This window comes from Daphnia magna, linkage group LG1 (genome assembly GCF_020631705.1).
Source record: "Daphnia magna isolate NIES linkage group LG1, ASM2063170v1.1, whole genome shotgun sequence".
Taxonomy (NCBI): Eukaryota; Metazoa; Arthropoda; class Branchiopoda; order Diplostraca; family Daphniidae; genus Daphnia; species Daphnia magna.
In genome coordinates, this window is record NC_059182.1 from 17,632,386 (window position 1) to 17,651,821 (window position 19,436).

At 40.5% G+C, this 19,436-nt stretch overlaps 1 protein-coding gene across 1 annotated transcript; it reads left to right on the forward strand.

Moving 5' to 3' along the window:
• The first annotated feature begins 1,621 nt into the window (after positions 1–1,621).
• LOC116929137 (protein wingless) lies at positions 1,622–16,752 on the forward strand. The gene is made up of 4 exons (XM_045169290.1): positions 1,622–2,203; positions 5,761–6,038; positions 12,452–12,717; positions 14,939–16,752. Exons 1-4 carry the CDS (start codon positions 2,103–2,105, stop codon positions 15,431–15,433), a joined length of 1,140 nt encoding a protein of 379 aa, XP_045025225.1. The 5' UTR covers positions 1,622–2,102; the 3' UTR covers positions 15,434–16,752.
• Positions 16,753–19,436: the final 2,684 nt, after the last annotated feature.

The following is a 19,436-nucleotide window of genomic DNA, read 5'->3' on the forward strand; positions in this document are numbered from 1 at the left end:
CTATACGTATGTAACGTACATCTACAGGACACCCCAATTGCAGACGGGTACTATAATAAGCAAGTAAAAAGGCCACACACACACAAAAATCACCTTGTTCCGCTTTGCTGCCGGAACAACCATAACTCTTCAATTATTTCAACTTCAATTTTTATTTTATTTGAGGATTTCGAAGATTAAAAAAAAAAATAAAACATTGCTCTTATACGATACATAAAACTGGAGTAAAAAGTACGCAGTGATGAAATGTTTGGATGCTTCCTTAATGGGTGAGAAAGGAAAACCAAAACACGGATGTGAGTCGAGTGTAAATTGCGAAACGCTTTCGGACTAACTGGTTCGTTATTTGGGCTGGCTATTGTTCGCCTCGCCCAAGGTTTTTATATCGAAAACGATGGCGTCCTAATCGAAATCCATTAGTCGACACACACGCAGTGAAATAAACGTCTCTATTCCATCAAGACTTTGTGCAGAATGTTCTTCTATTTATAGCCTTCAAACAAAAAAAGAGATGCTTCTTATATGTGTACGGTGTAAGTTGCATTATTAGCCCCCGCGGTGACGGCGAAAATAGCCCAACCATATTGGAATTTCAAAATAAAAAAAATAAAAAAACCACAATAGAAAAAAGAAGAAAGAAAATGTGCAGCAATGAATGAATGATGATATGCTGTACTGCCCGCAGTGCTCGGTGAGTGGCTAATGATCGAAATGGAACAGGTGAGTGAGATGGCACACTCATTTTTTGACGACTCTGGTGGGCATAGCGCATCTCAAAGTAAAAAGAAGAAGAAGAAAGAAAAAAAAAAAGGTCCGGGCCCAAGGAACTAATCAACCGAACAACCTAATTCCTTCTCTCTCTTTCTCTCTCTTTCCGTGTGTAGAAAATAGGAGGGTCTAGGATCCTTAAAAAAATAAAAGATGGGGGGGATTCATAAAAAAAATAAAGAAGAAGGTGGTGGTAGAGAAAATCATCAAAACGTTTGTCAAGTTGCCCACCGTTAACCGTGTCGGCAATCATTTCCTATGTACCCCTATCTCCTTATTGTTTTGTTTTTTTAAATATTTTACCGATGATTACCAGACCTCTTTTTTTTTAAGTTGGCCGTTCATTGAGTATACATTCTTTTTTTTTCCATGTCCATACATGTCGAGCGGTTTCATTCAGTTCATTACGAAAACAATTCTGAAAAAAGAAAAACCCAAATTTCTTGTCGATTATGAAACGCCAAAGTCTTCCCGTGCCACCCACCACCTCAAATATGCCTGCGCCCACCTCGTGAAAATGAATGCAACATCAACAAAATTCTTCTCGATTCCAGTCCCGGTTTTTTATTTTTCCAACGTGAAAAGAGGATAGATTTTGATGGGGGGGGCCCTTGTTTCTCTCCTACACTGAGAGATAGAAAACTGCTATAGCTGCTGGAGTTCACAGGCAGTTTTATTTTTATTTTTGAAAACTCCAGCTACGAAAAAAAAAAAAGAGGAGGAGTATCCGAGTAAAAGAAGGCGGGCATGGGGAGGTGGTAGCAATGGAAGAGGATGGGTGGGTTAGAAAAAAAGACGGGGCTGGTAGCAGTAACGAAGAGAGAGTGAGTCCCCCCCCCCACCTCATTCATGGTCTCCTTGGTGGATGGCACATATCCGTCCAGTCTCCTTCAGACCGTTCAACAGTTTAGAGAGAGGAAAAGAGCGAGCTCAAGTTGCAAGTTGTTTTTGTTTTGTTTTCCTTCTTTGTCAACTTGGCACGTTCGCTTAGACAAGCCAGACACAACGCGCACGATCATCGACAATCACCTGGTTGCAGAGAGAACTTTGATTGTTCACGCCAGTTCTTGTGGCTGTCAATCAGCCATTCAAAACAACAACAAAAATTATAATAATTAAATCATTTGAATCATTCAAGCGCTAGTTGATCCAATCATCCGATCCAGTTCTTAAACTTTCCATAGTTTTCTTTTTCAAAATCATCAGCAGTACCTTTTGTTTTGTTTTCGATTGTGAAAGATAGTGCTTCTCTATTCTAAAAGAAAAGTGATACAAAAACAAAAGTTCATTCCGACGGCCGAATTTTTTGTAGCAATTTGAAAAGAAAAAAAAAAATGAGTTCGATGCGGACGACCGTTGTTTTCGTGCTCGTGTTGATGATGGTCCTGCCTTACCTGGGCACGGCCAAAGGCCGAGGAAGAGGCAGCAAATGGTGGTAAGTGAATTTTCCCATATTTCGATTGTTATTAATGGTTACATCATAGCGCTTCCAATCGCTTTGATATCCTTTCATTGATCAGCGATATTGCCCACCGCGATGTGTTGTTGTTTTCGCCGTTCACACAGTGTATTTATTCTTTTAAAAAGGAAGCATTTAAACGGGAAATAAAAAAGCCCGTCGGCCTCTTTTACAGTTGATCCGTGTTCACTATTCAGCCTATTGTTGACTATAGAAGAACAGAGGGGGGATATTAGAGATCACGCTACGCTGGTGATTATGTTTGAAAATTTGAGCCAAAAGCCGCCCCCCCCCCACTCTTAAACTCTTTTTTTTTGCTCATCGTGCCAGTCAATAGAAAATGTTTGTTGATTAGCCCACACTTCCTGTGAACATTTTACAAGCCCCTTTTTTTTTTTCTTCTTCTATTTCGATTTCTAGAGAGAGAGAGAAAAAAAGGGGGGTACAGAAGTCTCTCAAAAGGGTTTGTGGAGAGTGGCCATGCCTGATTAGCTTCTCATTCAATGAGCATAGCACGAGAGTTTGAAAAAAATCAAACGAGCGCAGCAGAAGCTTTTGAACATCAGCACTTTGTTGTTGGGAAAAAAGGGGGTTGAACAAGAGAAAGTTTCAAGCGCACATCAAGTGAAAAGGGTTTCAATTCAAACTGGTTGGATATATCACGGACTTTAGGGGAAAAAGCATGGAGGGCTTGTTGTCTGCTGTAAGCTATTTGTGTGCACGCGTTTTCTAGCTTGTTAAATCCTTTGAAAATCAAAATCAAGAGGATTTTTTTGTTGTTGTTGATAGAAACAGTGGCGGCGTCGGTTTTTTGTTTGTTTTTTTTCCCTTTCCTTGTGTGCGGTCCAAAAATCTTTTGTCGGAAGATCCCCTCCAAAAAATGTTGAGCTTGTTATGTATCTCAGTCGGTCTGTCTCCTTCATAAATCATACGACGAGGCTGGTATAAGTAGAAGAAGCGTCCGGATGTGTCAGCCGAAAAGGGGAAAAAAAAAACAATCGAAACAATTGACTAAAAATCAGGGGTCGGTGTAGGATCAAGAAAGAGAGTTGCCTCTCTCTCTCTGCTGCCGAAAGAATTTGAAAGCCTATCAAAGTGGTACTTAAAATCTGATAGATGCCTATATACACTTGAGATATGTATTTAAGCTGCTGATCTTGTTTTTTATTGTTTGTTAGAGACTTGCTCGTTGTTGTTGTAGGTTGACACGTTCGATATTCTTCCGGGGTAGTACATACCGGAATTTACAAAAAAAAAAATAAAATAAAATAAGGGGATCCGTTGCAATTCTCGGGACACCGATGCCTTTGTTCCGTTCGAAAAGACATTTGTTTAACAACCAAACATTTCTTTTCTCTATTGGATTATTTTCCCCCCTTTTCGGATGAATTCCTGTGGTATACATGACACTTCAATTTGTTTCCTAATGATGAGTGTGACACGGCGAGCAAATGCCGGACACAATAAGCCTAGATCATGACAGTATCCTTATAATGGACACAAAACCATCACAGGATCGAAAAGGAAGGAGAGGAAAACGTTAGAAGAAAGAAAAATATTAAAAAAAAAAATAGGTGATGGGACGCAGGAGATGAAAAGAGTGAGCCGAAAGGTGTATATTTATGGATGGGGGGTCTATATATGTACATAGAAGAAAGAGAGAGACAGAAAAAATAGGGGGGGTCTTCAGCTTTCCGGTCGTTTCAAGTGGAGGGATATGTATCTACATTGAATTGGTTTTGAAAAGGACTCTGTGTGTGTATATATATACAAGTTGGTCCATTGGTATATATATATATACATGTCCCTCCATTTTGCGAGAGAGTTGTATTCAGTAGGAAGAAGAGGGGGGCTCCTGAGCTGTCATGAAAGAAATGAAAAAGGTTGCTGAAAGGTCGCTCAGCGGATGTTGTATCCCTTTCTATTTTAGATGCTGGTTACGACAGCTGAATTGTTTGGCTTTTTCTCGCGTTTTGCCCATTGATCGGCCACCAAGTTCGTACCGCACGTTTTTCCTTTACGTACAAATGATGATTGGAGGTGTCCTTTTGAAATCGGAATAGTTCGACATCGAAATCGAGCCCACACATAGAAAAGAAAGGGGATCGGCGTTGTTCGGTTACAGCAGAAGAAGAAAAAGGGAGGGATGGTCCAACGATTTGTTAGTGAGGCGTCGGACCTTGTGTCTTGTTTAACAGGAAAAAAAAAGAAAAGAAGAGTCAATGAGGAGTGTCATTCTTGTTGGCCATCATCATCTCTCCTATTCTTTTTTTCACTGTTGTATCCGTTTATTAGTCTCAGTACCTGTCCTCACCCTTCGGCCCACTCATCGATGTGTCCATCTACATAAAGTTTTACTCCTTTTTTGCGACAACGGGCTTGTATATTTATGCAGCGAAGCCAGAAGGTATTGTGTGTATGCTCAGGTCCATCCCCACTGTCTATAGTTTGCTGCGAGAGCTACAGCGCACGGGGGTTTCTCTGTTTAGTCCAAGAAGAATTGGAGACAGGCAGCAAACATCAAAGTTAGGAAGAAAAAGAAATTGGGAGTTGGGTGGGAGGTTAAAAGAGAGAGATAAAATAAAAAATAAAAAGAGAAGTAAAACTACCTGGAGGTCATCATTCAGTTGCCCTAATTATACAGTCAACGAAGCTGTTTTTCTTCTTCTTTTCTGAACAGATCTATCGTTTGAAGAGTCTTTACCACACACACACACACACACACACACAGAGATACTTCAGAATTTAAGAGAACGAATGAGGCATATTTCACAAAAGAGGTTAAGAAAGAGAGAACTGGCTGTATAGTTACAAACCCCCTCCAAAGAAGAAGCGGCTGAAGAAAAGGGGGGTTCAATCAGCGGACGTTTTGGGGCTTCTAACTAATAATGAAATAAAGCAAAAAAAAAGAATGAAAAGAGGATGGACAATTTAATCAATTTTAATGATATACTATGACCCTCCTAACCTCCTTGTCTCTTCTCTATCGGGTACGGAAAAGAAAAATCGTTAGCGTATAGGTCCATTGTTGTGAGTCGACAAGCTCCATGCGTATCTCATATACGCAAAGAAAAAAACAAAATGAATGCGGGGATGTCAGTTTTAATGACTTAATGATTCAATTCGTTTGCATGTATATTTTGATTATTGACGTACTTGGGTATTATGTTATACGCGGTGGGTGCTGTTTATTCAAACACAAGTAACGTAATATCCGGCCGTAATCGCTTGATTTTCCCTTCAGCTCTTCGTCTCATTAGCATAATATATGTGAAAGAGATATAAGCCCATCGGTCTATTCATCTTTCAACACTCGGCGTGAAGATGATTGTCGGTCCCTCTATTGTGTCCACATCATTTGCTGCACACACACACAACGCGTCCATTGCTCATTTTTTCAAAATTAATTCCACCATGAATACGTAATGAAGAGAAGGCCATCAGGGTCGTTCGATTGTGTTTGATTGTCTAGAATTTTTGTTTGTTTTTTTTTTCAAATAATGAATGGATCTTTTGTTTTCCCTTTGAAATAGGGGAATTGCCCGAGCCGGCGAACCCAACAATCTCGTCTCGAATTCCATCAAGGAGAATTCAATCACGAATTCGTACTTGGATCCGGACGTGCACGCCACACTGAGACGCAAGCAGCGTCGGCTCGTTCGCGACCACCCAGGTGTCGTCGTGGCCGTAGCCAAAGGCGCCAAACAAGCCATTTCCGAATGCAAACATCAATTCAAAAACCGACGCTGGAATTGCCCCACCAAGGACTTCCATCGCGGACGCAATCTCTTCGGAAAGATCGTCGATCGAGGTAAAGTTTCGGCTGACTCATCCCTATGCTCACGTCTATCCCTCGCGTGGGAAACAACAAAAAAAACCCCACAAAAACAAGGAAAATTTAAAGCCAATTCCGACGTAATGGAATTCATGAGTAGTCCATTTTCAGAACAAACACACACACACACACACAAAAATCACGTGAAGCAATCCATTTGCGATCTAGAGAACTAAACATCGGCTGTGTGTAATCATTGTTGACACTGAGTTGCAAGTCGATTGCAACAGCAAATTGGGCAATTGTTCCAGAGAGCCTCAGCGTGTCATGTGCGTGTACGACATTACACGGACGTGCATTTCATGTTTAGAAAAAAAAAAATCGTGCAAAGACACCTACGCAGGCTCACACGCTTATAGTTGCCATCTGTCGTGTGTGTGTGTGTGTGTGTGGGGAGGAATCAAAGCGAATAATCCAACCAAAAAGACAAAGACTCGTTGGTTCGTCACACCGTTTCAAATAAAGTACGAGGCCATTTTTACGATCTTTTTTTCATAGCTTGTCTTCTCTATATATTCTTATATTTTAAGGTTTTTAGACGTCTTCATCTACCTTTTTCTCTTGATTATTCCGACGTTTCGGTTAGCGGCCGCGTGATTACGAAACAAGCGGCGAGAAGAAAGGCAAACAATCGGTGTAAACGCTCGAGGGGTGGGATAGGGGATATAGTCTCAAAAGAACAATTGATCCGGGCACGGGGTGCGAATGGAACCCTTTAGTTTTTACGTATATAGATTTTGTTTTTGTAGACAAAAAAAAAAAAAAGGGGGGCATTTTTCAATGTTGTTGGCTGCTCGATCGATAAACAAATAGACGATCGCTTTTCTTTTGTTCCGTTCGGTTGAAGAAGAAAATAAAAACGCGCGGCTTCAGTTAACGTAGTGTCAATAACGGAACAACACACCGGGGTGTGTTTGCTGATCAATGGGCCATTTCAAAGTCACGAACCTCTTCAAGTGTCTTTTATTTATTTTTTATTTTTTCCTTTGACGATAGCACACAGAGCACCCCCCCCCCCTTTTTTTTGTACAAATAACAAACCAAAGACATTGTACAGGATATATAGGCGACTGGTAGATATAGGCCTATATAACAATCGATTTCTTAGGTGATTGGGCCTATAGTATACAGTCACCTGTTTGATGGTGTGTGTGTATATATGTATACTCTACAGTTCCTTTCCTTTTCGGTCCTAAGGGCTACGACTTGTTTTCTTTCTTTTCCCACTATACTCCATGATGGAGAGGTGTTCGTTCTGACATGCGCAGACACTTAACAGAAATTGTATTGTTATGTTGGTTCTCCTGAATTTTGTTTCTCTATTTTTTTTTAAATCTCGTACGAGGCCCAGTGGGGGCACAGATTTTTCTTTCTCGACAGTTTGAGTAATGCACCAAAAGGCCCGACGGCACGGCATTAATTGGGTTTTGAAAATATGTATATCTTTCTGTTCGTCTCGAGAGGATGGGCGACAATTTGTTCTGCGGGTCCAGAAAAAAAAAAAAAAAATTTAATCAAATCAAAGATATTTTTCATCGACTCTTATGATTCTGTTACAGCATTGGCTTTGGTATCAATGAATTTCCAAAGAAATGTATATAAAACTTCTTTTCGTATAACTGACACGATTATTCAAATAAGAGGCGATAGAAATCTTTGGAAAAAGAGGGGAATATATTTCGTTATCAAAGAATTTCACGGTCGAACGGATGAAGAGACGAGGGTTACGTTGGGTGGTATTCGCAGGTGGGTCGATAGAAGAAGGCACCGAATAAATAAAATAGAAGAACAACGCGCAGGTATTCCGTTTTTATATTTTATACGAGCAGGACACACGGCAGGTTGGAACTCGTGGAGAAAATAAAAAAAAAAATCGGAGTTGTTGCATTTGGGGAACTTTGTATTGCGTTATCTACACGATCGTTATTTTCTTCTTTTTATTTCCTTAAAAAAAAAAAAAATTGCCTTTTTTTTTTCAAAAATACATACAGTTAGATTGAAATAGCTTGAAACCACCCAAGGAGGCCGCTTCCCTGTGACTGACCGCCGAAAGTATTTTCGGGTTTAAAACTATAAGAACATCATCATCAGATCTTTGCCTCTAAGCTATTCAAACAGGTCATTTTATTTTGTTCAAATCGCTACTTTCCTTGATTGAGTTTAATGTATCGAATAAGCTTCCAGATGGCTTCATTTTATTCCTTAAAAAAAAAATCAAAAACTAACACGACGCCCAGGTGAACGTCATCCAAGCGAATGAGTAGACAATAGCAAAAGGAAGGAACAATAAAAAGAAACGATGGAAAAGAAAGAACAAGAAAAATATAATAATACTAAAAAGAAAAAGAAAAACTACTCAAAGCGTCCAGGTGTGCCCGAGGCTGTAGGTGATAGTGACTTCATTTAGGAGAGGGTCTAATTATGGCCTCCTCGGCGTGCACTTCATTACAGGGCGGCAGCAGAAGGAAAGACAAGCAAAGCGATGAGACGGTTGATCTCTCCGCATCGCTGTTGTAACCGGCTCGATTAGTCTCTCTCTCTTTTCTTTCTTCCGCCGGCTCTCGATGGCAGATGGAACCAGCAGGAGGATCTCCATAACCATTTCGAACACACACAAAAAAAAAAAAAAGAAGAAGAAAAGAAATGGCTATACGTGTACATATAGGCGCTCCTATTCTCCATAACTAATAGCTCTCAATTAGTTGCGTAGTATGCAGATTTTCCGCTAGGCGAAAAAAGAAAGAAAACCATTTTCAAATGTGCTGGACAGAGGAGCCTCGACTTCTTTCAACGGCAGCTGATCAGAGTCTGATTTTTTGAAGGCTGTTATTCCCATTTTGCCAAAGCCTCGACCTCAATGGCCTAGAAGCCAAGGCCTAAAACACAACAAAGTGTCGACGTGATGGTTCTTTTTTTTTATGTACTAAACGACAATCTGCACAGGAATGTTCTACAGAGATGGAGACAACTCAAAAATAAAAAACAAAAAACCCTGACCTCGAAAAGCTGCCAGTTTAGTACATAAAGGACTATATGGCATTTGATTAGATGATCATCTACAAATAGGATTTTTATTATTTCTTTGAACATTTCCCTCTTTGGAAAATCGGAACTGAAAGAAGCGGCTCGCTGTGGGTTTATTTCTCATCGGAAGGTAAAAAGAGATGTGTGTTAAAGTAGGCGGGGTCCACTGTCGTCAGGTCGAAGAAAAGGGGGGCAAAAAATCTCATTTTCACCTAGTGCCATATCATCAATTCGTTTAGATCGGCCCACCCTGAGGAATTTACGAGTGTTCATGTACCAAACGGATGGTAAAAAAGACTTCCCATGGCTGCTGAAACGTTTGAACCATATCATCAACAAGAAGGGGGGGCCCCAAAAAGAATGTCATCCATGGACGGGTCAATTGAACCCCCCCCAAAAAAAAAGAAAAACGGGGGGGAAGTTTAGTTTTGAGGAGTGTGCCGAATCTTGTGACACTGGCAGGGACTTACGCGTGTTATCACAGGACCAATAAGGGAATGAAGCCATCAGTTGATTTTTCTTACAATACCACACAGTCACCATCGATATACGTGAACAAATCTAGCGAGAGCATGACGGTATATACCAGCAGCTGGGCAGGCCGGTTCCACAAAAAAAAAAAGGGGGATCCTTAAATATATTTTATTTCCCCCCTCCTGAGTTCCTTCCCGATGAAAAGAAGAAAAAAAAAAGAAGGCGGAGTGGCAGCAACTAAGCAATGAAACATCACAAACTCAACAAAAGAAGGAAGCTGTATAGAGCTACACAGTAGAAAAGAAAATGTTAACCATAAGGACGAGGAATAAAAGGGAACAAGTAGTTTACTATGTATGGGCATATAGGCGGATAGGAGTGGGGGGGGGGGGTTTGAAATGGAATGAATGGTTTTCACTATAGAGTCTACTTTGGAACGCGTTACTAATGCTAATGAAACTGTCACTTGGCTCTCACTAGTAACTCTTGACGATTGGGCTTCTAGTGAACAACAAACGTTTTCTTTTTTTAAAGAAGAACTTTTCCACATTCGCTCGTCCACCTGGTGGTAGGCCAACGTTAAAAAAGGGATTATCGAAGAAAAAAGGAGAATAAAGAGAAATGATGAACGAACAGAGATAAGAAAAACAAAACAAAAAAGCTGAACGTTAAAGGTCGTGATTGCGATGGAGTCGGTTTGAAGTCCTTCGGAACATATCGGTGTTCCTTATAAACAACGATCGTACGTAAAGGCTACTCTGTTTCGTTGTCTGCAATTGCATCCTGCTGAGTGATTCACGCACGACATGTTGCCAACAAAAGGATCAAAGAGATTATAAATTTTTATTTCATCCCTTCCCACCGAAAAATAAGAAGATGAAAAATGAAGACGAGCATTGAGAAAAACGGAGTTGGAAAGTCCTTCAAAACACAGTTTTTCCCCTTTCAAATTTATTATATCCCTTCCATTTGTTCTCTATATCAAGACGTCTTTTTTAATATCGAATGCATCAACTTTGAATAGCTCCGTTCAGTTCAACTGTCGTCATCCCAAATAAAGGGGGGGGATTACATAACATTTGCGGTCGAACCGAATGTCGTTCATCAGCGGTACATTTTTTTGCGGCCATCCGTGACTCCCTCATTTTTTGTTTCTTTTCGGCATGTATTCATTTATCGGCATGTTCCCATTATCAACGAATGCGGTGTACAGAGTCTCGAACATGATGCAATGAAAACTCTGCGGCCGATTAAACAAAAATTCCCCAACCAAAAACACCTGGCCGCACACGTATAACAATAATCCCCTGTTCTTCTCTTGGTGGTTGTAATGTTGACACCCCCTCCTAAATTCTTTCAACCAACGCCGCTGTGAAATAAATATACACACATATGTTTTAATCCATCAAAAAAGAGCGCCAAGGTGTGATGATGGCATCCGGTCGCGATGGATTGAGACACTGACGGAGCATCAGCAACGGTTACATCAACATCTATTACCTATTTACATGTAGAGGCTGTTCGTCGTGGGCATGGAATAGAATCAAATGGGAGGAGAGTTACGTATACAGGCAATTAAATATGGAAACTGAGAGAGGGGGGGAGAGAGAGAGAAACTGAAGATCGCGTGATACAATCACGCGCGGTAGACCTCTGTGAACCCTGGCGGGGGTTGCGGCTTTTTTCCCCCTCCTGGGCCCGCATAGGCAGCACACGCGATTAGATGTTAAACAACCGACTCCCCGCCATCCGAGGAATGGCCAGCGGGATCGTCACACCACGCGGTTCGTTGTTTTTTGTTTTGTTTTTTGGCCTTTCCTAACTCATTTATGGAGAAAATCCCACACACACAGACAGACGATTGAGAGATGGGAAAGGAATGAAGACATCAACGGAACATCTGCATATCAAACGATTATTTTCTCTTTGTGTTCTCTATGATCCATTCGTTCCAGCCCGTCTTCGGCGCTTGATTTTCTAATAGCCAAATGGTCGAAAATTGTAGAAGACTATAGACGTGTTTAATAAACTCGTCTCACACTTATACGTGATGATGGAGAAAGCATTTCTTCGACAAGAAATTGACCAATAGAAAAAAGGAAAAGAAAAAACTTGATTCAAATGTGTTTTTGAAAAGAAAAGGCTATAACAAAACGTCCGTTGTTTGACGTGCGGTCAGCAATGAACCGGCACAATTTTCGGCCACTACCCACTTCATTTGTGTAGTGTATTCTTCAACCTTTGAGTTCTTTTCTCTCTTTTTTGTTGTTGTTGTGCTCCGTCTACATCGACAGACGATATGCCTATTGTGTGTGTGTAACCTTTCCCTTTAAACCCACTATTTGAAAAAGGCAGGGAGCCCGTCCGACGGACCTCCTGCCGGCCCCGCGTTCGAAACGTATAGAGAGCCCAAAAATGAAAATAGAAACAAAAGATAATGTAGAGAGGAAAAGGAAATGTTTGCACGAAATCGACGCTTTAGCTTGGGTGGGCTGCCATTGTGCTGTCTCATGACGGAACGATGAAGCCATCGCGGGCCATATTGAATACATCAAAAAATATAAACTGAACAGAAAAAGAAGAAAGAAATAATAAAAAAAAAAAGGGAAAGACAAGTTACAACAGTGCGTTTTGTTTTATATCGACGTGTATAGTCGGCGATCCTCCGAGTCTCACTCATTACCATCCATTTGGAAGCGGTTGAGCAGCAGACTTTCGAGGAGGGGGTTTGCTCACATTTCAATAAATCATCTACGATTTCTCAGTCTTTATCTGCTTTTTGTTTGTTTTTTTTTGTCTGGGCCGATAAGAAAGTTTCAACGGATCAAATGAAATATGCATCCATGTTGGTATCCGTTTCATTTGCATTAATCGTTCCCTTTTTGAACCAGCTTGCCGTGAAACCGCCTTCATCTACGCGCTCATGTCGGCAGCAGTGACTCATTCAGTGTCCCGCGCTTGTTCCGAAGGAGCCATCGAATCGTGCACGTGCGATTACAGCCAACGTGGACCGTCGGGAGCCGACTGGGAATGGGGCGGATGCTCGGATAACATCCAGTTCGGCGTCAAATTCTCTCGCGAGTTTGTCGACGCCGGAGAGAAAGGCCGCGACATCCGTTACATGATGAACTTGCACAACAACGAAGCTGGCCGAGTGGTAAGTTTGCCTTTTTTCTTTTTAAATCAACTCATTATCAGTGATTTCCATATGCGTGATCGATCTATCGAAATGGGACAATCAAAGAGTAGATAGAGGACTGTTGTATTATATCGTCTGTCGCCATTTTTATTAGGCCTACAGTCAACTTGAAATGCAAAGGATTATGATCTTCTTGATTATTCCTTTTCTTTTTATGATTGCATCAGACTTTGTAATAAGAATTCCGTAGGAAAAGAATAAAGAAAGAAAGCTGGGGAGGGGTTGAATTGAGTTGAGAAAAGATCTTTTCGACGTGATGAAGACACTCCCGCGCTAGCTCCGGTATGCCTTATAATATGCATAAGCAGAGGCTATATACATGAAGAATCGAGAAAAGAAGGATCAGATACGCGTATAGAGATGGGGAGGTCATGATAGGGGGTGTACACAGAATGGAATAGAATAAAAAAAAAAGAAAGAAGGGGGGAGTGTTAATAGCTGCCATCCTCACAGCAATTATGTAAAGTATACATGGATTTATACACACGAATACGTTAGATGTCTATAATAGCTGTGGTGCTGCCTATATTAATGCACCCATCTTTTGTATATGGCCCTTGTTGCACGGCCACATCAACTTTTTCTTAGAGATATACGTTTCAAACGATTCTCGCGACTCCCACGCTGGCGGGCGAGAAAAAATATATGGCCACACACACACACATACACACACGCGCGCGCATTTCATTCTCTCCCGGGGTCTCATAATTTATTAACTATTACCTGTTCTTGTGTGTTTCCCTCTTTTTCCCCCTTTCTTCCTTTTCTCTTTTTGAAAATCTTTTACCTGGCAAATAACTCAATTTGATCGTGATATTTCTATTTGGGATACATATTATTATTATTTTATTTTTAAAAGAAAAGAATATACCACCCTGTTTTGATTTATTTTTTCTCGGTGTGTGCGTCTATGGAGGTAATATAGTCAGTTATAACACGATGTGGGGCTTTTTTTGAAATCGTGCTCTTAATTCTTTTCTGTTGAAAAGAAAGAGGAAAGACAACGAAATGAGGGACAATCGAGAGGAAAGAAAAACAAAATAAAGAAACGCATTCGAAGAAACCCGTCAATTTCACCTGGTAATTATAGCTGAAGAAAAAAACACGTGTCGGGGCAGGTCTAGTCGTAACTCTTGGCCCAGTTTGAAATTCTTGAAAGAAAAAGTCCAACAGTTCCGAAAAGAAATCAGTTTCTCTTGGGGGTTTTTCATTTCTTTTCAACGATCCATTAGGAAGACATTACAATATTTTGTTGGCTGCTTGCAAAAGAGGCCTTCTTTTCTCTGGTTATGCTTGTCTTTTTGTATAATAGTTAGACGCGTATGGCTCTTTTTACCTATACGACTTCATGAGCTCGCCCAAGTTGGGGGCCGCCAATGAGGACCACAAGCGGCGGCCCGCTGCGCTTGCATCGCTAAACGGATTTATTTATACTGAACAAAATTGGGCAGGCAGAAGAAACAAAAGCAAAAAAAAAAAAAAAGGCCTAAAGGTCTGCAGGTTTATCATGAAACAATATACGAAAGAGAAGAGAACAAAAATTCTGGTCGAGAACGAGCCATTTTGATGGGGGCAAACCCTTTGAACTAAAGTCCCACTTATCATGGGCTCTGACCTCTTCTTGTGCGATCCTCCACCTTTTCTTGACGTCTCGGTGCATTCCGTCGAATTAAAAAACAGAAAAAAAAAAACTTGGTAATGGGGGGGGGGGCAAGGGAACCTACACACAAACAAGAATGGACAATATAAATCACAATTTTGAGTTTATTCAAGTTTCTCGTCTCGGGGTCCGTCCACTTCTTCCAGCCCAATGAAAGGCCGGGCTTTTATGCTATAGGAAGCAAAGGTTACATTAGTCTTACACCGTAACTAGGCTTGAAAGGGGACGGCCAATTATTATTTTTTTTTATTTTATTTTTTACTCGGCAAGGTCCTCCTTTATTTTATTTCTTTAATGCCTGTTTTGATTGCCCTAATGGGACCCCACATTTGATCGTTCTTTGCTTTTCAGTAGGAAATGGTTTCTTTTGACTGTCTCGCACTTCATGAATTCAAATTGTACGTCAGTTGAATAATGGGGTGGTTCATTAATTGCATTTTTAAAATTTCATCTACAACACTTTAATTGAAACAATTGAAGGCATATACACTGAGCAATGGTTATTTTTTGTTTTTGCAGCACGTTTCGACAGAGATGAGACAAGAATGCAAATGTCACGGAATGAGCGGCTCGTGTACGGTGCGCACCTGTTGGATGCGGCTTCCTTTCTTCCGGGTTGTTGGTGACAATTTGAAGGATCGCTTCGACGGAGCGTCTCGCGTACTAATCAGCAATACAGGACGGACGCCGGGCAACGGCCGAAAGAAGTACAACTACCAATTGAAACCGTACAATCCTGAGCACAAAGCGCCGTCGAAGAAGGACCTCGTTTACTACGAGAACTCGCCCAATTTTTGCGAAAAGAATCTGAAATTGGGCATCGCTGGAACGCAGGGCCGTGTGTGCAACGAGACGTCGATCGGCGTCGATGGATGCGATCTAATGTGCTGCGGAAGAGGCTACAAAACGGAGGTGAAGGAGGTGGTGGAACGATGCGCCTGCACTTTCCATTGGTGTTGCGAAGTCAAATGCAAAGTTTGCCGAACCAAGAAAACCATCCACACTTGTCTATAGAAAATATGCGAACCAAGTGAACGAAATCAGACACCAATTTTCCAGCTCCAAAAAGAGGCAAAGAACGAACAAAACCAACCAACGGGGGGCCAGAAATTGGCCAATCCAAGTGCCCCAATTTTTTTTTTTTAATTACTTTCAAAAATTATCCTATAAATATGAGACATCAACGTTTTGACAAATACGATTCGACTATAATAATTATGAACACTATCGTGCCTTTAAACCAACTTGTTAGTGTGTTGTAAATTGTATCTTTTCTTTTTTTAAATTTTGTTGGTGGCCTGCACCCAGAAACAGGAAAGCAGAACCAGGCGTTTTTCTTTCAATGTGTTTCTCAATTCTTTTTTTAATTCTCTTCCTCATCATCTATTCATCTAATTTTGAAACTAATTTTCCCCATCTTTCCGCCTGTTTCTCATCACCGTCCTCTCCTGCCGACGCCATTCGTATTGATACAAACTAGTCACCTTGTCTTTTGATTACGTATGATCTGTGTTTGATTGGAAAACAAAAATAGGCCATCGCGCCTCACCCTCCGTACCGCCCAGCCCTTTGTCTACATCCTCCATTTCCTCCGAATTTGTTAGTTGACTTGGATTTATTTCTCTTTTATTTATAACGAATTTTTTTCTTTCAATCGAAAGCGCGCGCGATTCGAAAATTGCTGATTCCTTATAGCCGATTAGACGGACTAAAGAATACTCGCCATGTTCCGCCTTTTTTTTTCATTTTTCTTAAAAAATCATTTCCTATTCTCATGTGTCCAATCCTCTATTGTACAGTCCTTCCCTACACCATCCCTTTTTTTTTTCCGCACATCTTCTGCAAGACATTGAAGACAAGTGGAAGAAGATTCCCTTATCCCGCTCTCATTATGTTGATATCAAACTTTATATATATAAATATATTATATATGTAGCAGCAAGCAGCGACAAGTATCCCATTGTAAACATGTGTACATGTTTTTGTTCGTGTTTAATTTTTTTTTTTTTTGTCTTCATTTTGATAATTTTTTGTTTGTTTTTTTTTTTTTCAAAAAAATGCCAATTTTTTCTTGTTTCTTTTTCTCTTTTGGGTTCTATGATGGCGTGTTTGTGTGTATGAATGCGTGTTATTTTGTCTTCGGGAGGGCAGTACGAACACGGGACTATATGGGTGGGCATTTTTGAATTTCTGTTGAAAAAAAAAAGGGGGTGGGGAGGGCGGAGTTAGAACGCAACCATGTTTGATTATATTTCTTTATCCCCCATTTGCTCGTGTCGGTAAAGCATAATACCAGCCAATAAAATAAAAGAGAAAAGACGTTACAAAAAGAAGAAACGTGTCTTGTCCTGTTTTAACTGTTTTCATCGTTCAACACAGTTCTACATACTAAACAGAACGAGCGAGTTCTCGTTATAGTTACGAGCTGACCGATGTAGATAGTCTCCACACGTCCTGGACATAAGAAAAAAAAAAGAGATGACAAAGTCAAGAGAGAGGAGCATTAAAAAACAATAAGGGACATCAAAATTCACTCGACCAAAAATGGCAAGGACCACTGATGTGTAACATGTCACTTGAAGAAAACAAGAGACTCTATGTTTCTAAAATGCGTAGTTTGTTGAAAAAAAAAAAAGGTAAAGAAAAAGCTTTTTAGCTTGTTGACACTATTTCGCGCTACAAACATTATTTATGGCTTATTTCACGCTGGTGTTGGTGCTGCAATATTGAAAACACACGCACCCCACCAAATAGGAAGAGAAAGATGTTTTTTTTTTGGTTTTTTTCAAAAAGAAAATTTAAGAAGCAGAAAACGGGGAAATGGCCGGAAGTGTGGCCCGCGTAAGTGTTGGGTAACGTCCTCTCCGCCTTACTCAACACACCGTATAGGTTGGAGAACAAAAATATGATGGGTTCATCCTTCTATATACCCTTTCGATTTTCTCCCCTCTGTTTTTGACCCTCTCATTTCTATATTAGAGTGTGGAAAAGAAAAAAAAAACACACACACACTTTCACGGACTAACATTTCGGATATTTGCTGTGACATGGCGTAAAAGCCACATAAAATATCTTTTCTCCTTTAGCATATCCCTTTAAAAAATCTAAACGCACCACTAACACCGAAGCCCTTCTGAAAAACATTTGAAATAACTGGCCATAGGACGAGGTTGGTCGGGAAAAAAGAAAAAGAAAGTCCGACAGAACGACAAGAATTGAAAAAAAAAAGGCAAAAGCTGTTGCTGGCACTTTCCTGGAAAATATAGAGCGCTCTCGCTGTTCGGGTTCGTTCAGTTGTCTCACAAGGTTATGTACTCGTTTTCTGTTACACGAGACTGTTATTACACCGAAGAGAAATGTTAAGATTTACAGGGTGACTGCTGGCTCTAAAAAGTGTATTGCTATTTCGTAACTTAGAAAGGAGTCGATCCGAAACAGGACAAAATCGGGGACGATGTCAATTCACTGAACAGATTCGAAACATTGTTCGTTTCAGGCCTATAACGTTTTGTTAATTTTCCGGAGACTATGTTGAACAGAAATGTTTAAAATAATGTTTTTCAATCATTTCTCTGAGCTCAGCAACCAAATATATTTGCTATGGCACTAAAGGAATGATTGGCTCACGTATAAAATTCAACGAATCGCTTTGAAAATGGAATTTTTCTTTTCATCGCGTTTCACGTCAGTTCGGGGCGATAAAAAGAGTCGATCATTTTCTTTTGGCGCTTTTTCTCTTCTTCGCTTCGGATTCGCCACGGGTCCATGCAAAAAAAAAAATCTAATCTTTCAAATATAGTATAAAAGTTATTCCAGCATCTAAATGACGTCCGACTCGGGCATTAAACGAAATACTGTCGAAGAACAAAAGAAAAAACGAAGTAGAACGTGGTAAAACGACGAGAAGAGTGAGTCGATGCAAATGATCTCTCAACTCCATTTAATTTTTTTATGACTTTAAAAAGTTCTGCGTCGACGCGCACAAGCCCCGTGCTCGGTCACGTCAGTCCTTTTTCTTCTCTCTCTCTCTCTATATATGTCTCTTTGCTTGCCTGTTGACTGGCTGATGCTCGTAACTTTTCCTCTCTGCCAAGGGATGTGGAAGATGACTTCCCAGCAGCAGCCAAAGAGGTTCATAAATGTCAAATAACGGCCCAAGGGCTGCTCATATCTCGTCGACATTAAAAGCAATCAGCAGCAGCTAGCAACAGCGCTTCAGATTTGAAGCTTTACTTTTTATTTATTCATTTTTTTTCCCATTTTTGAACCATAAAATACCCAAACTATTTTTTCCCTTTAAAAGAGCGGGGTTTTAAAAACAAGGTTGATCTGCCCTTCAATCGTCCTCATCTGCTGTATTATATACTATATGATTACATATATACATATGTGTCTATATACATCTGGCATATAAAATGCATCTACCTGGCCTCCCTCCTGTTGTATCCATTTGATCACATTTTCTCATGCATCGTAAAAATTCCTGACCGAATCAAAGAGAGAGTTTCTCGATTGATTCATTTCGATTTTCGACTGTATAGGAAATAGCCGGGCGAAATGTTCATTGCCATTGCTCCAACGGCTAAACGGCACATTTCAAATCGAATATAATTACCCAGAATAAGAGAAAACGTTTTATTTCAAGAACACAAATAATCAATGGAAGGTGGGAATGGCCTTTACTTCATTTGGTGACGCAATTGACTTTCACTCGCCCTGGCCACCTTATAATAATGGGAAGGTGCGCGTATGAACACGTTATTACTTGATGGGCTTGCATAAACAGCGAGTTAGGAAACGTGTGCATGCCCAGGTACGATCGCTGCTCCGTGACCCAGTGGAAATGTTCGAACCCGACAGAGGGAAGACTCTCGCGACCTTCCTTCATTCCTCTTCTTCTTTTTCTATGCTGGCCAAACGACGATGGATTGGCCTCTGTTACCATCAGACGGTCGTATCATCGTCAGTCATAAATGTTTCATTCCACTCCATCATCCGCCCACCTTTCATTTCAGAT

Coding starts and splice junctions, on each gene's coding strand:
- LOC116929137 (XM_045169290.1), top strand. CDS start 2,103: ATGAGTTCGATGCGGACGACCGTTGTTTTCGTGCTCGTGTTGATGATG. Junction 6,039..12,451: donor CGGAAAGATCGTCGATCGAG/GTAAAGTTTCGG, acceptor TTTTTGAACCAG/CTTGCCGTGAAACCGCCTTC. Junction 12,718..14,938: donor ACAACGAAGCTGGCCGAGTG/GTAAGTTTGCCT, acceptor TTGTTTTTGCAG/CACGTTTCGACAGAGATGAG.